Genomic DNA, 19,548 nt, shown 5'->3' with positions numbered 1-19,548 from the left:
GTCTCTCTACTGGGCTGCCTGTGACGCTTCCAGTCACTGGGGTTTCAAGCTTATTCAATACCCAGACTCTTTATTTTGAATTGGCAGTTTGCTTTGTCCACAACATTCCCGTGTGGTTGGAAAGGGCAGAGGAACAATTTGGACGGCTTCAAAGAGCCTGGCGCTGCCATTTGCAAGTCCCTGCCGCAGCGTTGCTCTGGGTACCACCCGCCTCCCACGTCCCTATTTTTAGCCGCCGCAGCCCCGGCCACGTGATGGAAGAGGCGGTCCAGCAGGCGCCCCGCCCTCGCGGCATCGCGCAGCATCCCGCAGAGCGCCGAGCCCGCGCCTAGGGCCTGCGGCTGCGGCGATGAAGATCTGGAGCTCGGAGCACGTGTTCGGGTGAGCGGGCTGAGGGCTGCGCTGGGGAGTGCGTGGACGAGGCCGGAGCCACGCGCATCCTCGGGAAGGGGCGGGGATCCGGGAGAGGCAGGCACTCCGGGTCCGGGATCACGGAAAGAGGAGCGGGAGGCAGGTGGGAGACGCAGGCCTCCCCATCCCCATTCCCATCCCCAGCCAGCCCGTGCTGACTGCAAGCTGCGCCGCGGGGGTGTTGCGAACCGGCCGGAGTTGCGCAGCGGGTGTTACAGATGTTGCTCGCAGGGCTTCAATCTGGGGGAAGACTAGATGCGAGGGAGGCTTTTGGGGCGTTTGGTTCTGAATACCTGTGCACACAAACGCTTCAAAGACCCTGGAGAAACCCCGAGCTACCTCAAGAGTCCTCCTGACCCAAGGGCACGTTCCACCTTGTCATCGAATGTTTTAATATCTTTTCAAGAAAAAAGAATCTTGAGAATTTCTCATCCTGTCTAGAGAACCGTTCCGTTCTGAGCGAGGGGCGAGGGCGGGGGTGGGGGGGGTGGGAAAACTGCTTGAAACAGAATTTGTTATCCGTTGTCTTTTAAAGTGTAACATTTTAATAAAAACGTATCGCCTGGCTTCAGAACTTCTTATTTTTATTTTTTGATGGTGCTGGAAATGCGAACCCAGTGTTTCGAGCCTCCTAGAAAAGTATTCTACCCCAAAATCCATCCTTGAAGAAAAAAAACTTTAAAAATGGAACCTTAGAACGGGTGGTATGTATTCTTTTGGTAAAGTTTGCAGCCTTTCTGAAGGAGGTTCCCCCAAGATTCAGGCATAATTTCTACTGTCTGAATGCAGAGAGGGGAGGAAAGGCATTAAGTACAGGGAAGTCAGCGTATTGTCTTGGACCCTCAGAGCTGCTCTAAGGGTCCCGAAATGTTGATTCTGAAAACAGTGTTGACATTTTTGACTTTTTTTTTTTTTTTGATTTTTCGACACAGGGTTTCTCCGTAGCTTTTTGGTTCCTGTCCTGGAACTATCTCTTGTAGACCAGGCTGGCCTCGAACTCACAGAGATCCGCCTGCCTCTGCCTCCCGAGTGCTGGGATTAAAGGCGTGCGCCACTACCGCCTGGCATTTTTGACCATTTTTGCAGTCTGTCCTTTTATTTTTTTAATTCTATTGTTTTGTAATTTTGTAATCTCTAATGTGTTACGACCCATTTTAATGTTGTGGTGTATGTGTGTGTTTTGGTTTTTTTTTTCCTTGGGGGATTCTTTTTTTTTTTTTTGAGTTGGCCTACAGCTTGCTATGTAGACCAGGCTGGCCCCAAACTCTCAGAGATCCACCTGCCTCTGCTTCCCCAGGGCTGGGATTAAAGGCATATGCTACCTGGTTGGCCCTTTTTTAATATTTTGAAAATTACATTTAATTCATTATTTGTGGGGTGTGTTTGCCACAGTGTGCAAGTAGCAGTCAGGATAACATGGCAGAGTCTGTTCTCAACTCCTTGTTGAGATCGGGAGATCTAACTCACGTCTGATGTCAGGCATCTTTAGCTCTGAGTCATGTTGTTGATCCCAGGATACCCATTTTAAAGTGTATTCTACAGTTCTGGCCTGGAGAAATGCTTACCATGCAAGTGTGAGGACCAGGGTTCAGATCCCCAGAACTCATCAGCCAGTGAGAGGGCGGCAGCTGGGCTGTGATTCCAGCTTGGTTAGGCGGAGATGGGGATGAGCAAGCCAGCGAGCAAAACTCCCCCGCCTCAGTGAATAACACTGAAGATCAAAAAGGATTCTCTACGTCAGCCTGGTGCACCTACGTGTAGCTCTCACACGCATGCATGCCACACGCGAAAAGAGGAAAGAGTTAAACGTGTTATATAGTTGAGTAATTTTTACTATATTTACAGAAATTATTTCTTGCCAACTGTGCGGCCATCTCCATAGTGCCAGCTGTAGAACATTTCTCTGACCTTCCAAGGAGATATTGAACTTGGTGTCTGAGATCTCTTCCTGCCCTGGGGAACTACTGATTTGTTTCTGCATATATTGGGAGGGGGATATCTTATATAAATAGTTATACAATATGTGGTGTTCTGGGTCTGGTTTCATTTGGAAAGCATTTTTTTTTTTTTGAGGTTCACCCATGTGGTGGCTTGTGTCGGTTCTTTGTTTTGTATCCCAGGTACTCTGCCAGTGTCTGACCAGTGTCTGCCACTGTTCATAGGGAGGAAGCTCACACAGAGAGCAGGTGTCCTTCCAGAGTAAGGACAGCAATTGGCCTCTGGCAGGCCATCAGCATAGGCCCTAGGACTTGAGGAGACGAACCTATAGCTAGCTTGCTTTCTAAGCAAAAGCAGGAGAGAGGAATTAACTGTCCAGATAGGCTGAAAATGTCCACTTTCCTCTCTCTTCAGTTTTGTCTCTTTTATTTTTATTTTTAAAAAGGCAGCCAAGATGGTAAATTTGGTGAACATAATCCCAAAGGTTTGTGCCAAAAGCCATGTGACTACATGTATGTATGTTTATGTACAAATCCAAATACTATGGTTTGTTTTTCCCAAATAGAAATCAGTGACATCATCTTGTAAGGATCTTTTGGCAGTTTCTTTTTCTTCCAAGAGTGTGTTTGTGAGATCTGTCCAAGTTGAGGTATATGTCTATGGATATAAATTGATAATACATATAGCTTGATTATCTAGCTGTATAATCGCTCACTTTATGAATATGCTATACTTTGCCCTGTCTCTTATGGAAAGGACACGTGTTTCTGCTATACTTACTGCCTGTGATGATCAATATTGGCTGTCACCCTGGATTGAGAGACACCTGGAAATTAGTGAGGCATACCCCTGGGTATGTTTGCCAGGGCTTTTCCATACAGTGGTTCTCACCCTTCCGAATGCTGCAACCCCTTAATACAATTCCTCATGTTGTGGTGCCCCCTCAATCATAAAATTATTTTTATTGCTGCTTTATAACTAATTTTGTACCTTTTATGAATTGTAATGTAAATATCTGATATGCATATGGTCTTAGGTGACCCCTATGAAAAGGGTCATTAGACCCCAAAGGGGTCATGACCCACAGGTTGCGAACCCACTGCCATAGGAGATCAGTTAGTGCCTGAGGTCTCTGACCTAACCAGTGGTGTAATACACTGATAATGGGAAATGGTGGATCCAAGTAGTTGGGACCTGGTTTGGGCGTGTCATTGAATGGTGATGCCTTGTCCTTGACCTCTTCTCTCATTCCTTCTCTTATCCCTTCCGGCTTCCTGTCTGTCTGTCTTGAGGTGAGCTTTTGCACTGTACTCTGTCCTCTGTTGTTATGTTCTGCCTCATCGCAGGCACAGGAGCAGCAGAGACATGTGACCATACTGAAGCCTTTAAAACCACGAGCCAGAGTCAATCTTTCCTTCTTTTGGACGGTTTCTGTGGGGTATTTGTCAGAGTGACTAGCCAAGGGGCCGCTTAAGCCAGCAGGTCTTAGGCTGCTCAGTCATAGAACTACTTTACACTCTTGGAAATATTGAGGCCCTCAGTTTTGGTTTACGTTGATTGTATCTTTTTTAAAAATTACTTATTTATGTGGGTTTTTTTTTATGTATGCTAGAAATAGACATTAAATCCCATTATAGGCAGTTGTGAGCCACTGTGTGAGTGCTGGGAATTGAACTCAGGACCTTTGGAAGCACAGCTAGTGCTGTTAACCACCGAGCCATCTCTCTAGTCCTTGATTATATCTTTTACAATATCAGAGAGCCATGTATACTGTAACCCATCACTTAGGAAAGAGGGTTTTTAGGCATACCTCGGCTATGTACAGAGACCCTATCTTAAAAAACAACTAGCCAGCCGGGCGGTGGTGGCGCACGCCTTTAATCCCAGCACTCGGGAGGCAGAGGCAGGCGGATCTCTGTGAGTTCGAGGCCAGCCTGGTCTATAAGAGCTAGTTCCAGGACAAGCACCAAAGCTACAGAGAAACCCTGTCTCGGAAAAAAAAAAAAAACCCAGCCGGGAAGTGGTAGTCCATGCCTTTAATCTCAGCACATGTGAGGCAGAAGCAGGTGGATCTCTGTGAGTTCGAGGCCAGCCTGGTCTACAAGAGCTAGTTTCAGGACAGCTAGGACTGTTACACAGAGAAACCCTGTCTTAGCCCCCCTATCCCCCCCCCCCCCGCAAAATCCCCCAACCAACCAACAAATTCTGTTGTCATTAGAAATTTCAATTGAGCCAGGTGGTGGTGGCCTTTAATCCCAGCACTTGTGAGGCAGAGGCTGGAAGACCTCTGTGAGTTTGAGGCCAGCATGGTCAACAGAGTGAGTTCCAAGACAGATTCCAAAGCTACACAGAGAAACCCGGTTTCAAGAAAATCCAAAGAAAATAAAAGAAATTTCAGTTCAAATTTTAAAATATTAATTCATTGCAAAGAACAACAATAACCCCCCCCCCCCCGCCTTTTTTTTTTTTTTGACAGAGGGTTTCATGTTGCCCTGGCTGGCTCGCTATGTAGCTGAGGATGACTTTGAATTTCTGATCCTCCTGTGTCCACTTCCTGAGTACTTAGATGATAGGCCATATGCCACTACACCTCGTGTTAAGTCTATCCGGTTCACAATTTAAAGTAAAAATCGGGATGAGGATGGTAGAACGCTTCCCTAGAATGTGTGAAACCTTGCCTTCAGTCCCCAACACCATAAACGTGATGTGGTGGTACATGCCTGTAATCCCAGCATTTGGGAGGGTGAGGCAGGAAATTCAGGAGTTCAAGGCCAGCTGGGCACATATAAGACCCTCTGTCTTTTTTAAAGATGTATTTATTTATGCGTATGACTGCTCTATTTTACACGGATGCCTGAATGACAGAAGAGGACATCAGATCCCATTGTAGATGGTTGTGAGCCACCATGTGGTTGCTGGGAATTGAACTCAGAACCTCTGGAAGAGCAGTTAGTGTTCTCAACTGCTAAGCCATTTCTCCAGCCCTGAGACCCTCTCTCAACAATTAAAAAAACATCAGAAACTTAACAGCTGCATTTTCCAAAAACTGGAGGCCTGGTACTTGAAAAATAATATCCATGATTTCTGGATTTCTGCAGCTTGATTCTCTTACCCACTTCTGCGTCCTGTATTTTGCAATCTATTGCCTCCGTTGAGGTGTGTGGATACAGTCCAGCCTCACCCAGATAGGGAGCTGGAAAAGATGAGTATGTCTTTGTACCTTCCCTTCACTGCTCTGACCAAAAAAAAAAAAAAAAGAGAGAGAGAGAGAGCTTCTTACAAAGTAGTGACAGGCTCACTCACTCCTTAACTTCCCAGAAAATATCTGCCAGGTCCCCAAGTCTGAGCAAACCGTTTGTGCTTTGTCCTCCCAAGGGCACGCAGTGGGTGGTAGGCAGCGGCAGGGAGCTGGGTGGGCTCCCCACACAACAGCCTGATCTATCCAGGGCAGCCTGAGAGCGGCTTGTCTGCAGAAGTATTTCTGGCACACAGCCTGTTCTCTTGCAGATTGTCAGAGAGTCCTCAGAGGTCAAGTGATGATAAAATTAACCACTTTGCCATTTCATCACATACTCCTAAGAGAATCCTGAGCTGTTTCCCTGAGTGCCTGTGTGAGCAGCCGTGATCAGGCTGTGGTTTGGAGCCTGACCTGCATTGCTGGGAGAGCCCAGCACTTTCCCCCACTGCTTTAAGAGCCATCGCTGTAAATGTTGATAGGACTAGAGAGAAAGCTTGTAAAGTCCCAATCACGCTGTGACAACCACCTCCTAAGAGGGTCCAGAGCCCCCAGGGGATGACCCACGATCTTCGGAACCCTGGAACCCGCTGGAGGTAGGGTATAGCTGAGCTATTGGCCCTGTGACTGCCTCTTAGCCACCCTACCCTAAACCTTTAACTCTACAACTTTTAGAAATAAGCAAACATGGACAAGAGGGGAGTCCTGTACACATGGTGGGTCTCTTGAGCTAACTGGTCCTCTTACAGTTTGCTTGGTTTCCCGTGCATTCCCACCACTCATACCGTCCATGCTACTACACACTACGGTACGGTTCACAAGTCTCGGGCAAGGGGCCTGGAGATTGACACACATACATATACACAGAGACAGAGACATGGGGACATAGGTCATCCTTGAAATAAGAATGCCCCCTTTATTGTGTTTAGGGGCAGCTTATATAGGGATCCTTAACTGATAGCCATGCCCCAGCCAAACTCACCAGAAACCACTCCCCGGCCATCAGGAACTCCAGAGGGTCTCGTGCTCAGAACAGCTGCAAACACAGGAAAACAAGTTGTTTTGATCAGAGCAGCTGCAAGCATAGCAAGTTGTTTACAGGAAATTCAGGGTCTGGGGGTCCACAGCCCCCAACAACCACTGGCCTTTTCCCTGGATGATTTAGGCAAATCTTGGGCATCAGTTTCTACCATCCTGCTTTGCCTAAGGTGATGACTGCTCTTGGTTGTTGATTTCACTGGATCTCAAATCAACTCAAGTGTAAACTGCTGGGTAAACCTGCGTGGGATTTTCATGATGAGGTTTTTGAAGCGGGAAGATTCACCCTATGGCCACACAGATCAAAGCACATGGAAGAAGGAAGCTTTGCGTTCTGTCTGCTTTCATTCCTGCTGGCAAGTTCATCCTTCCTGTTGCTAAGGCAACCCTTCACTGACATCAGCACCAGTTCTCTAGGATTCCTGCACAGCCTGAAGACCAGCAGCTCTCTGGGTCCTCCAGGCCTTCAGCACCAGACTGGGACTGTACTATATATGATAGATATTCTATTTATATTATATCAGAAGTTCAAGGCCAGCTGAGCATATATGAGACCCTCTCTCAATAATAAAAAATAAAAACTTAACAACTGCATTTTCCAAAAATTGGAGGACTGGCACTTGAAAAATAATACCATGATTTCTGGGTTTCTGTAGCTTGATTCTCTTATCTACCTCTGCAACTGTGTTTTTTAACATATTGCCTTGGTTGAGGTGTGTGTATAAAGTCTAGGCTCACACAGAGAACTGTATATATATATATATATATATATATATAATACTATTTTTATTATAATATTTATAAATCACAATATGTTTTTAGAATAAATATTTAATATATAATACGCAGCACATATAATAAAATGATTCATATATATTACACACATACACTCTATCAGTTCTCTTCCTTTAGAAGACTCTAATACAGCATGGAGGCCTGCATTCAACCTTCCACCTGCTCTCTGTGGTTCCAGGCAGACTCTGGTATGGATGCTTGGGACCGGTCTAGAATGGGTGGCAGCAGAGGCCTCCCTTCCTTCGGAATCCGACTCAGTCGCACCACGCTTCGGTGTATAGCTGGGACTCCGCCTGTTGAGCGTGGTCTCTGTCCAACTCCTCATCTGCCTCAGCGTGGCAGAGTGCTCTGTGCACTTGCAGCCTCTGCAGGCAAATGACCCGTTAGATGCTCCCGTGTGGCGCTCACATGCCTCCGGCCAGCCACGCCCTTCTCAACACCCAGCGTTGCCAGGCTTGCATGCTGGCTGTACGTTAGCATTTTCTTCAGCCAGGGGATGCAATATTAACTTTTGTGCCTAGACTTTGCCTCTGTATTTATTCCTTTACTTTTTATTTTTTGAGTCAGGGTTTCTCTGTGTAGACCAGGCTGTCCTGGAACTTGTTCTGTAGACCAGGTTAGCCTCAAACTCAGCTCTATCTGCCTATGCCCTCCCTGCTGGTATAAAGGTGTGTGCCACCAAACCCAGGCTGAACTTGGTCACTTTAAAGATACCAGGCAGCTCGCAACTGCCAGTAATTCCAGTGCCAGGGGACCGATGCCCTCTTCTAGCCCCCATGGGCAAAAGGCACACACTGGTGCACATAGAAACATACAAATAAAACACTACACATAAAATACAACCTTTAGAAAATGAAGATGTTTTGAGGCAGTGGTGGTGCACGCCTTTAATCCCAGACTCTGGATTTGGCAGGAGCACCATCACGTCATTCAAACCTCTAAGTGGTATGTCGCTTGAAGCAACTCTAAGTTTTGTATGTGCCTGTATGTTTGTGTACCGCATGTGGCCTGGAACTCAGAGATCCACCTGCTTCTTCTCCTCCTAAATGCTGGGATTAAAGGTGTTTTTTTTTTTTAAAGTTTTAACTGTTATAAAACAAAAACAAAGAAACAAAAAGGTTAAAAATACCGGGCGGTTGTGGTACTTGCCTTTAATCGCAGCACTTGGGAGGCAAAGACAGGTGGAACGCTGTGAGTTCAAGGCCAGCATGGTCTACAGAGTGAGTTCCGGGACAGGCTCCAAAGCTCCAGAGAAACCCCAACTCAAGAAAAAAAAAAGTTCTAACTGTGAGACTGGGATGCTCAGTGGTTAAGAGCACTTACTCCACTTGCAGAGGGCCTGAGTTCAGTTCCCAGCCCCCACATGGCAGCTTTACAACCACTTGGAAATCCAGTTCCATGGATCCGATGACTTCTTTTAGGTTCTTCAGGCACAAGGCACACACGTGGTGCACAAGTATTCATGCAGGCATACATGAACACTCATACATAGGACAAACTTAAATTGCTTCAAGCCACGTACCACTTAGAGGTTTAAAAGGGCAGATGCTTCTGTCAAATCCAGATTGCAGGTTGAAAATATCATTAGTTGGCCGGGCAGTGGTGGCGCACGCCTTTAATCCCAGCACTCAGGAGGCAGAGGCAGGCTGATCTTTGTGAGTTCGAGGCCAGCCTGGTCTATAAGAGCTAGTTCCAGGACAGGCTCCAAGGCTACAGAGAAATCCTGTCCTGTCTTGGAAAACCAAAAATAAATAAATTATATATATCTCATTAGTAAAAACTGCTGGAGAAATGGCTCAGCAGTCAAAAGCATATCCCGCTCTTTTAGAGGGCCCTGGAGGGACCGCTCACAACTGCCGTAACTCCAGCTTCAGGGGCTCTGAGGTCCTTTTAGTCTGTTCTGAAAGCGGAAGACGATGACAGAGATACACATTTGTACCATTATAAAGTCGATAATGGCCCAAATTCAATCAGCTGGGAACTGTCCTTGGTTCTTGGTAGCACTGACCCTGTAGGAACAAAAGCCTGCTTGGGTACGCGTGGGTGTTTTCCAATATGCCACACTACCTGTAAGCCCAAATGGAAGTCAGGGTCCAGCCTGTGTTAAGGACAGCCGCCTGTGTTTTTCCAGCAAGGTGCAGACAAGGAGGCTTGTCTCACTGCTGCTAAGTCCCCACAAAAGGCTTCTACCTCCTGTGGGCTGGAGGAGAGCAAGGAGAGGAAAAATCCAAAGTGAGCTAAGCTCCATGGCCCTGCATAGGCCCAGCAGGGACCTGGGGCTCCTCTGGAGACCCGGGCTCAGACAGAACCCCGGATCCTCAGCGTCAGGGCCACTTACCCTGCTGATTGTGTTCTCTTGCCAGCCATCCCTGGGACACGGTGATCAAGGCTGCCATGCGGAAGTACCCAAACCCGATGAACCCGTGCGTGGTGGGCGTGGACGTGCTGGAGCGCAGCGTGGACGGCTGTGGGCGCCTGCACAGTCTGCGCCTGCTCAGTACTGAGTGGGGGCTGCCCAGCCTCGTGCGAGCGGTGAGTCTCCCTGCATGGCCGTCTGCCCTTACTGCGAAGGGATGCCACGAATGACTGGGCAAGGTCCCCGCAGTCCTGCGTCCTCTTCTCCTTGGGCTGTCCACGGGTCCCATTCCGCTTTTTGGGAAGCACACTAGTCACTCTGGGATAAGTGAGCTGGGTGACCTTTCTTCAGTGACATCTGTCAAGGCCTAGAACCCCCCATTTTGTAATGCTTCAGTTAGACCTTCACAGAGGAACTTTAGGTAGACACACTCGCTCTTAGAGCCAGGGATGGGGGTGGGGTGGGGTCGGGTGGAGAGCTGTTTTGCCCTGCATGGTTGCACGCTGGCTTCCGCTCCACTCAGAGTGCAGATCCTGACATGGCCCTAGAATCTCCTGCTGTCTCCTTGTGGGCCATTTGCCACTCTCGGATCCTATGTCAGGTTGTGACATAGAATCCTGCAGGCTGAGTCAGTCTTTCCTTCAGAGCTCTTGCCAGCAGAGAAGCCTCCCTTCTTGGGATCCCCGGGGCTCCCTGGTTTAATATTTGTCAGAACATTGATTACTATATTAAGTCCGTTCTCTGATGTCTGCCAGGGGTTTGACCCTTCTGCCCACGGCTATATCCGCAGGTAAAGAGCATTTCATGTGAAGAAATGAGTAACTGGACATGTCGCTATAGTAGCTTTCTTTTGTCTCCTAGATTTTGGGAGCCAACAGGACCTTGACATACATCAAAGAGCGCTCCATCGTGGATCCGGCTGCAAGGACAATGGAGCTGTGTTCCACCAATGTAAGCAGAGGTCTAAGATGAGAAAGGCGCTTAAATGTTTCTTGACGGTGGCGCTAATGCGTCCCTTAAATTGTATTCCTGCTTGCCTTTTGCTCAAGGTATGCTTGTTTTTAGTAGGTGATTTGAATTTATTTAGTGGCGTTTTATCTTTAAAAGCAAAGCTTTTAGACAGGGGTCTCACTATACCCCAGGTCAGCCTGGAACTCTTTGGATATCACAGGTTGGCCTTAAACTTACTGTAATCCCCCTGCCTCGCCTCTGAAGTCCTGAGGCTATGCCACACCTACCTTTTTCTAGTCTTTTTATTCAAGTATAATCAACATATAGAATAGGTGGTGGTGTGTGTACCAGGCAGGGCTCAGTTTGAGGCCAGCCTGATCTGCATAGTGAGTTCCAGGACAGACAGCTACATAGTGAGACCCTTCCTCAAAATAAGTAAATAAACAAATAAAATAGAAAGAAAAGGACAATAACCAGCTAGATAAGAGAACTGAGTCTGCGTGTATTATTGCACACCTGGATGACTGTGTATTTTATATATAAGAAGAAGAAGGAGAAGAAGAAGAGAGGGTCTCAATATGTAGCCCTAGCTGGCCTAGAGTATCCTATGAATACCAGGCTGGCCTTGAATGCATAGATGTCCTTCAGATGTGTGTCACCATGCCCAGCTAACAAGAACTGGAAGAACTGGAAGAAAATATTTGGAAAGTCTTCACCACGAAATTGTAAATATTTGAGGAAACAGATATATTTACCCTGACTTTTGAATTTTACTTTTAATTGTGTATTTTGAGACAGGGTCTCACTATGTAGACCAGACTGGCCTGGAACTCCCAGAGATCCACCTGTCTCTGCCTTCCTAGTCCTGGGATTAGTCATTACCTACCCTGATTTGAATGTTGCATAATGTCACTCTACATAGGAACATTATGGTGCCCATATCTGTGTATAATTTTCATATATTAATACAAATAAGACTAAGGCAAACATGCACACAACTTTCACAAAGTGTGGGCGAGCAGTCAGAAAAAGCAACAGACATAATCAAGCCCAAGAGCCTCCAGAACGTGTCCTGAATCACAGCAGGGTGTGGGTGTGTCTGCGAACACCTTGGCCAGCGCAGTGACAGTCTATGAGAGGCAAGTTCAGCACCACTCGGTAGCTGGTGTTGATTCAGACTCCAAGAGCTGGACCCCAGATAGTTTATTTTAGGTGCATTTAAGCACAGCACAATTTGGTGAAAAGTTTTCTGGTAATGATTAACTCGGTCCTGTGTGCACAACAAACCTTAAGACACGACGACGTGGAAGCCCTTTGTGAGGTACAAGTGGCATCTTCCATAAAGATGGGTTCTGTAGACTGAGAACACAGGCTTAATCTAAGGAGGAGGATCCAGTGTGGTCTCAGCCATACAGATGGCACAAAAGACACCAGGCTATCAGCCATGTCTACTGCCAGCCTTCTAGGTGGAAAGTAGGTCATACATCTCTCTCTTTGAAGAGACAACCCTGTGTGTTTAACATGCCTGGTTCCCTAGTGCTTATCTGTGAGTTCGAGGCTCTCTGTACCTCCTACAGTAGAGATACTGCCAGTGGTGTTTGAAATAGGGTCTCACTGTGTTAACCTGGTTAGCCTCAAATTCCTAAGCTCAAGTGATTCTCTGGCCTCAGCCTCCAGAGTCCCTGCGCTTCACCTGGGGCTCCAGCTCCATGCCATCATACCCTGGTTGGTGGCCATTGTTTGCTTTGCTTGTCCCATGCTTGAGGGACTCAGGGACTCATGTGTAGTAGTAAGCCCCCTATCACTGAACTACATCCCCTACTCCTTAGTGGTCATTTTCAAAGCTACTTTCCAGCTGGAGAGATGGTTAGTGCATAAAAATACTTGGTGCTAAGGTGTAGGAGCTGAGTTCAACCCCTGAACACACATGGGAGAAGGAGAGAACCGGCCTCCAGACTCCCCTTTGATCTTCATTTGTGTGCTGTGGCATGCTCACCTACGCGCATGTACATGCAATAAGTAGACAGAATAAAATGTAACAGCCACTTCCTCTTTTCTCTTCTTTAATTAAAAATATATAGAGAGAGCTAAGTGTGGTGGTGCATGCCTTTAGTCCAAGCACTTAGAAGGCAGAGGCAGGTAGACCTCTGGGTTTTAGGCCAGCTTGGTCTATAGAGTGAGTTCCAGGACAGCCAGGACTACATAAAGAAACCCTTAAGCTCCCCACCTCCCCCCCGCCCACACACAAAGGCATATACAGGGGCTGGGGAGATGGTTCAACCGTGACAAGTACTTACTGCTCTTGCAAAGGCCCTAGGTTCATTTCCCAGCACCCATATGGTGGCTCACAACCATCTGTAACTCCAGTTCCAGGGATCCAGTAAGTTCATCTGACCTCTGCAGGTACCAGGCACCACATGGTGCATATACATGCATGCAGGCAAAATACTCATACATGTAAAATAAAATAAATCTAAAAAATTTTTAAGTCAGTTCTGTCCTTTCCTGCTTACATGGGTTCCAGGGGTCAAACTCAGGTTGCTCAGCTTGTGTGACAAGCACCTTTATCTGCTGAGCTATCTTGCTGGTGTAGGTAGGTTTTGGTAGCAAATACAACACTAAGTCAGCTAGCTGACAGGAAGGAGGATTGGAGATGAGGCTGCTGAAGCCTCTGCGTGGATCCTGAGCTCTAGTACACGCAGTCCAGAGCCAGGACCCCCAGTCCAGCATGGCACACTGGCTGGAGAGTTCACTACTGTTGCCATGGACACTACCAGTGGATTGTCTGTCCCACAGCTGCCGGTGGGCTTGGCTGTGTGTGAGTGCCTTGAAGGCTGATCCCTCCATGGGGAGGGAGGGATCAATAATCACCAGAAGGAGGGCTGGAGAGATGGTTCAGCGGTTAAGAGCATTGACTACTCTTCCAGAGGTCCTGAGTTCAATTCCCAGCAACCATATGGTGGCTCACAACCACCTGTAATAAGATCTGGTGCCAACTTCTGTCTGCAGGAACACATGCAGGCAGAACATTATATATATAAAATAAATAAATTTAAAAAAAATATTAAAAAATTATCATCAGAAGGAGCTACCTACCCAGTGCTGTTCCTAGCATACAGTGCACAGGATATTTCCTTTCTCTTTCATAAGTGCTAATTTGGGGCTGGAAGGGCTGATTTGGAGCTGGAAATGTAGATGGTTTGGAAAGAAATACAAGAAAATTAAAACCTAAAGCCAGTTATGAATTGATATGTGTATGCATATATGTATGTATGCATGTATGTATACATATGTTTTTCGAGGCAGGGTTTCTCTGTGTAGCCCTTGGCTGTCCTGGAACTCACTCTGTAGACCAGGCTGGCCTCAAATTCACAGAGATCCACCTGCCTCTGCCTCCCAAATGCTGGAATTAAAAGTGTATGCCACCACTGACCTGCTGGGCCTATTTTTTAATTTTTTTTATGTGTGTTTGTTTTGTTTTTAAAGATCACGCTCACAAATCTGGTGTCTGTGAATGAGAGGTTGGTGTACACACCTCATCCAGAGAACCCTGAAAAGTGAGTCTTCTCATCCTGGGATGGGGTCCTTGAACAGCAGGGGTGGACAGAGCTTCCTTCCCAGGGTCAGTCAGCCCCTCGCTTCAACTCTTCTGCAGGACTGTGCTCACCCAAGAAGCCATCATTACCGTGAAGGGGATCAGCCTCGGGAGCTACCTGGAAAGTCTAATGGCCAGCACAATATCCTCCAATGCAAAGAAGGTGGATACCTCAGGACGGGGCTCTGGTGCCCTCGGGGGCAATGAAGTGGTGACCTGTCTGGTTCTCCTGACAACTGGGGTCTTTGTAGTTGAGCTCCTAAGGTCACAACATTCCTGTGTTTTTCTAGTGGGAACAGAAAGGCTGACCAGGATCTGAGGGGAAAGGCACCTGTCCCAGTCGGTTACTATTGCTGTGAAGTCCGTCCCAGTCTCTCTGTGTCGCAGGCTGGTGACTTGGTTGGTGCATGTAGCAAGAACTGAAGTCCTTCTGTGTTGTTGCAGGGCTGGGCTGCCATCGAGTGGATAATTGAACATTCCGAGAGCGCCATAAGCTAACAGGTCTGCACCCATGCCTGGTGACACACGGGGGCAACCACCATAACTTCCTAACCTGGTACAGTCTGGCTTTTCATTACCCGTGTGCATGCAGTACACGAGAGAACGCTTGTTTGTCCGCTTCCTGCTGTCTGTCCTCTTTCGTTTCCTGGGTTTGTGCCAAGACTTCTTTCCGGGGTATCCCTGAGCAGTTGCCAGCTGGAGTCTGAGGAAGGCAGTGTTGCCTTTGCTGCCCTGAGGTCTCAGTACCTGGCTTCCTGAACATTCCTCAGGATGGTCACCGCTGATGAAGAGCCTCCATGAATTGGTCCGCAGTGTTATGGGCAGATTTAATCTTGAGGGTTTTTTGTTTGTTTGTTTTGTCTTGGGAAAAATTTATACTTTCTGAAAATGTTATCATTTTTATTAGCTGGGGCATAATGGGACCTGGGACCTCACACCTGCTGACTTGAGTAAGCGCTCTATCTCTGAGCTCCACTCCCGGTCTGGGTCTGTACATGTTCCTATGAAGAATACTTTGTATAATTTGTACCTATTTAGTCGCTTGGTACAAGCCATTGTTCTGCTACAGGGCTGTGTCCCCGTGGTGGCAAAAGCACTTCCCTTACCTTAAGGAGCAGCACGTGTGTTCCTTGGTTTCCTCAGCCCCCAGGAAGGTGACAATTGATTGGTTGGCATTCATCTTGGCGTCACAGAAAGAGTCCCACTTCCCTTTAGGACAGGACCTCCTTACTTCCTGTCTGCTGCTGACAGCTACAGTCTGCTTCCCTCCCTCGCTCCCAGCGCATGCGCATGTTTGCTCCCACGTTTCCCTCAGCCAACAATCTGTGGGGTCTGAGATGTCTTTAAGACAGTTTCACTTGTTCCTAAGTCAGCAAAGTTTGACAGAGAACTTTACCTTGAGTCCCAGGCCGAGACCTGCCACGGGACTTAGCCTCAACCCGAGCTGAGCTTGTTGTGGGGTCTCTGTGTGGGGCTGTGTGTGGAGGGAGGGAGGCCTGAGGTGAGTCCTCAGGTTCTGTTTCTTTGTAAACTAGAGCTAAGCTGTCCCCACCTTCAGTCAGATATCGCACCAAAAAGAGTCAAGGAGAAAAGAAAGAAGAAGGAAGAATGGCTGGACAAGGAAGAGGAAAGGCAAGTGTGGACGGAAGTGGTTCCGGTCAAGACTGCAAGAGCTGGGACTGCTGGACTCTTCCCTGTCCGTAGTATCCCAGTCCAGCATCGGGCCCGGCACCAGCAGTGCGAGGCTGTGGTTCCTGGGCGTGGTCTGGAGCCCTGCTCTGGCAGCTTCTGCTGTAGGTACCGCGCCGCCACAGCACTGGGCTGGGACAGGACTGGGCTGCACTGCCCCTGCGCTGGTCTTAAGCTTTTGCCTGCTTCCCCTGGCAGGAGCGCCACCTCTGCCTGCTGACTCCAGTCACTTCACCAAAGGAGAGCTCCCCTCTCCTCATGCCCTGCCAGCTAAGCCAGGGTAGGTTTCCCCCAAACCTTCCCCAGGGATCTAGCAGCTGTCCTCTGTTTCTGGTGGCCGCATGACCTTACAGTATTCCACTCGCCTTTGTGAAGAAGGTGGACAAGAAGTTGCTTTCTGACCCTCAGGGTCCCCATCATGTACCATATCCAAAATAATGGTGTGGAGTGCTCTTCAGAGGCCACTATAGGTTCCAGCGGTGACTGGGATTTTCAAGATCAGACTGGCTGTGTAACTGAAGATGACCTTGAAGTCCTGATCTTCCTTCTTCCGTCTCCCCAAGTGCTGGGATTACAGACTTGGGCTGCTATACTTGGCTCTTTTTGGTTGTTGTTGAGACAGATCTAGGAACCCGGGTTTTCCTGAAACTCCTGCCTCGGCATCTCAAGTGCTGGAATCCCAGGTGTGCACCACCATGCCCCAACTGGGATCCTTGTCAGGTCCCTGCCATCTTTTCAGCTTCTACCGGCTAACAGGAGAGGTTGGGGACCTGCTGCTATGTAAGGAAAAGCCTACTTCTCTCCTCTACCTCCCGTGGTCCTGCTGGCTCTGAGTGGTGGCTGTTGAAACCCTTCCCCCAAGCTCACTTTTCTTTCCTGGCTTAGAGTTTCTTTGTAGTCGTTTTCTTTTTCTCTGTGTAGCCCTTGCTGTAGACCAGGAACTCACTCTGTAGACCAGGCTGGCCTCGAACTCACAGAGATCCGCCGGGCCTCTCCTTGTAGTATAAGTAACTCAATCTGGCCTTCAATTCACCTTGGATGTGAGGCTGACTTCGAACCCCTTCCACCTTTCAAGGACCAGAATTACAGGTGAGCATCATCATCATGCCTGGCTTCCTACCATCATGAAATCAAGGTTTAAAACACTAAAGATGTGTATAGAGACGTGTATATATGTATAGGCAATTCGTGCTTGCAGTTTAAAAAAGAGGTATTGAATCTACTGACTGGTATAGACCTCTGCTCTCCCTGTCAGTCAAATCACAATTTTTACAGACCTAGAATTTTTCTATGCCTATGAAAGTTTGTCTTCTTTCATTAAACTTGGGTTTATACCATAACTATCTTTGTGACTGTCTCTACTTTTAAACAAGAGTCTTTTTTTTAAAGTGTTCATTTTTGTCTTACTTGTCTGTCTGAGGGTGTCTGATCCTCTGGAACGGAAGTTATACTTATGAGCTGCTATGTGGGTGCTAGGAATTGAACCCCGGTCCTCTGGGAGAGTGGCCAGTGCTCTTAACCGCTGATCCATCTCTCCAGCCCTGAACAGCAGTGTCTTGAAAAGTCCCTGCAGAAAACCTGGCCTGTAGCTCCTGAGGCCACTGAAGGCCTCTTGCCACAGTCACTGGGTCTGTCACCGTTGTAAAGTGTTGGGCCCCAGTGGGACACCGAGGTTTCTTTCTGTGGGAATGGCTCTTTAACACTGCCCACTTTGAGATGGTTACAGACTGCTGATTGACAGCTTGACTGGAGTAGGAAACACTTAGGGCAATAAAAACACTCTAGCGTCTTTGTGAGAGCACCTCCCCTCTCTGTGGGCAGCACCATTCGTCCCATGGGCAAGGGCCCCAGACGTAAGAGAAGGGGGAACAGAATGTCAGTAGAGCATTGGTACTCCTGTCTTCTTCCAGATTGGTGCCACAAACCACCTCACTTCTGCAGCCAGGTGGACTGCATTCCTCTGGACTATGGTAGAGACTTCTCTCCTTACATTGCTTCTGTTGGGTCTTCTGTCACACCAGTCTGAGAAGTGTGTAATGCTCGTTTCGAGGTGATGCAAATTAGGGCGTGTGGTCGTGCAGTCATTGCTTTTTGTTTTTTTTCCTTTGGTTAAGTTTTCGAGACGGGTTCTCTGTAGCTTTGGAACTCGCTCTGTAGACCAGGCTGACCTGGAACTCACAGGTTTCCACCTGCCTCTGCCTCCCGAGTGCTGGGATTAAAGGCGTGCGCCACCGCCGCCCAGCTAGCCAGTCGTTTTTAATATAAGTTCTGTGTAAAGTTGTTGGGTTTTGTTTGTAGCCTTTGCTTTGTTTGGAAGTGGATTCTACAACTCTTTCTTTAGGGACCTCATCAGCATAAAAGTAGATGTTTTATGATTTAGTGTTCTGCCTTAATTTTTAAGTTGAGAAAATAGGCAAAAGTCAGCTCTAAAAATACAGTCATGTCAGCCTCACACATCCCACTCCACAGCTAGTCCGTACCTCAGGGACTTGGAAGAGACATCGCGAAGGTCAGCCTTGTATCCCAGGATGCTCCACAGAAGAGTTCCATAGATCCCTAAAGTAACAAACCCCACTGAAAAAGCACAAACTAGAAGCCAAATGGGGGCACAAAACAGAATATAGTGTGTGTGGGAAGCCACGGGGGCCTCTAGGCTGTGCCACAGTGCTGGCGTAATCTTGGCAGGGTTGGGAGGCCTGGGAGTTCAGCCACTGCCCCTTGAATGCAGACTCAGAGAACATGTGGGCTACAGCCCTGAGTGGGAGATCATGCTGGGATGGAGGCTAGGGCTGGGCCCACTGCCATGGTGTTGTTCCCAACCCTCCCCTGGTTTGCAGTCAGCTCACACTAGGAAAGGAGCGCCAGGAAGGCGGTGGGCTCACTTTCTTGGCTCTGCTTCTGGCCTCTTTCTTGGTAGGAAGATTGTTTTGTTGGTTTTAGGAAGTTGATTATGCTTGCCCAGAGTCCATCCTTTCCCCAGGTCAGGATGTCCAGGGAAAGGGCTCCCAGTGCGTTCTCGGCCTCCCGCAGGCGTTTGTGGTGCCGTTTTGACCAGCATGGCTGGGATAAACGGTGGCTAGGACACTTCGTTTTCTCAAAAAGCACGCTGCCCCCAGAGAGCTGCATATATGGTTTAAACAGGAGAGTCCATAGTTCCCCTGTGAGCTTGTTAACTCTGGGTGGTCTGTACAGGACCCATTCCGCAGGGGCTTGCTGTTGGTTCCTTTTCTCTTTCTTTTCTTCCTTCCTTCCTTTCTTTCCTTTTTTTCTTTCTTGAGACAGGGTTTCTCTGTAATTTTGAGGCCTGTCCTGGAACTAGCTCTTGCAGACCAGGCTGGCCTCGAACTTCTAGAGATCCGCCTGCCTCTGCCTCCTGAGTGCTGGCATTAAAGGCGTGCGCCACTACTGCCCAGCCTTGCTGTTGGTTCTGATGCAGCTACTGGGCACACGGCTGAGAAAGAATGGACCTGTTAGTGTGTGGCCTCCCACCTGAGTTGTAGGATCACTTTTCCTGCTTGCTTGTGTCCTCCTAATGTTAAG

General features: G+C 48.0%; 1 protein-coding gene across 6 annotated transcripts; it reads left to right on the top strand.

Moving 5' to 3' along the window:
• The first annotated feature begins 290 nt into the window (after positions 1-290).
• On the top strand, positions 291-17,348 carry Prelid3a (PRELI domain containing 3A). Of its 6 annotated transcripts, XR_005973119.1 has the most exons (8): positions 291-381; positions 9,781-9,949; positions 10,635-10,724; positions 14,211-14,281; positions 14,380-14,482; positions 14,764-14,875; positions 15,855-16,112; positions 16,207-17,348. XR_005973119.1 is itself a non-coding variant. In XM_041639118.1 (7 exons), exons 1-6 carry the CDS (start codon positions 350-352, stop codon positions 14,815-14,817), a joined length of 519 nt encoding a protein of 172 aa, XP_041495052.1. In that variant the 5' UTR covers positions 291-349; the 3' UTR covers positions 14,818-14,820; positions 15,882-17,348. The 6 variants fall into 6 exon arrangements, 2 of the variants coding, with proteins under 2 accessions (XP_041495052.1, XP_041495051.1); XR_005973118.1 differs by having other exon boundaries at positions 15,882-17,348; XR_005973117.1 differs by having other exon boundaries at positions 15,878-17,348.
• The last annotated feature ends 2,200 nt before the right edge of the window (positions 17,349-19,548 follow it).

Source organism: Microtus oregoni, unplaced genomic scaffold (genome assembly GCF_018167655.1).
Source record: "Microtus oregoni isolate MIOR12 unplaced genomic scaffold, Mior012 000057F_ref0000458, whole genome shotgun sequence".
Classification (NCBI taxonomy): domain Eukaryota; kingdom Metazoa; phylum Chordata; class Mammalia; order Rodentia; family Cricetidae; genus Microtus; species Microtus oregoni.
The sequence above is the reverse complement of the archived record's forward strand: the minus strand, read 5'-3'. Positions and strand labels throughout refer to the sequence as shown.

What these genes read in the sequence shown, in the direction of transcription:
- Prelid3a (XM_041639118.1), top strand. Translation starts at nt 350, where the DNA reads ATGAAGATCTGGAGCTCGGAGCACGTGTTCGG. An exon ending in TGCCCAGCCTCGTGCGAGCG is followed by an intron (nt 9,950 to 10,634) that starts GTGAGTCTCCCT and finishes TTTGTCTCCTAG; the next exon opens with ATTTTGGGAGCCAACAGGAC. An exon ending in TATCCTCCAATGCAAAGAAG is followed by an intron (nt 14,483 to 14,763) that starts GTGGATACCTCA and finishes GTGTTGTTGCAG; the next exon opens with GGCTGGGCTGCCATCGAGTG.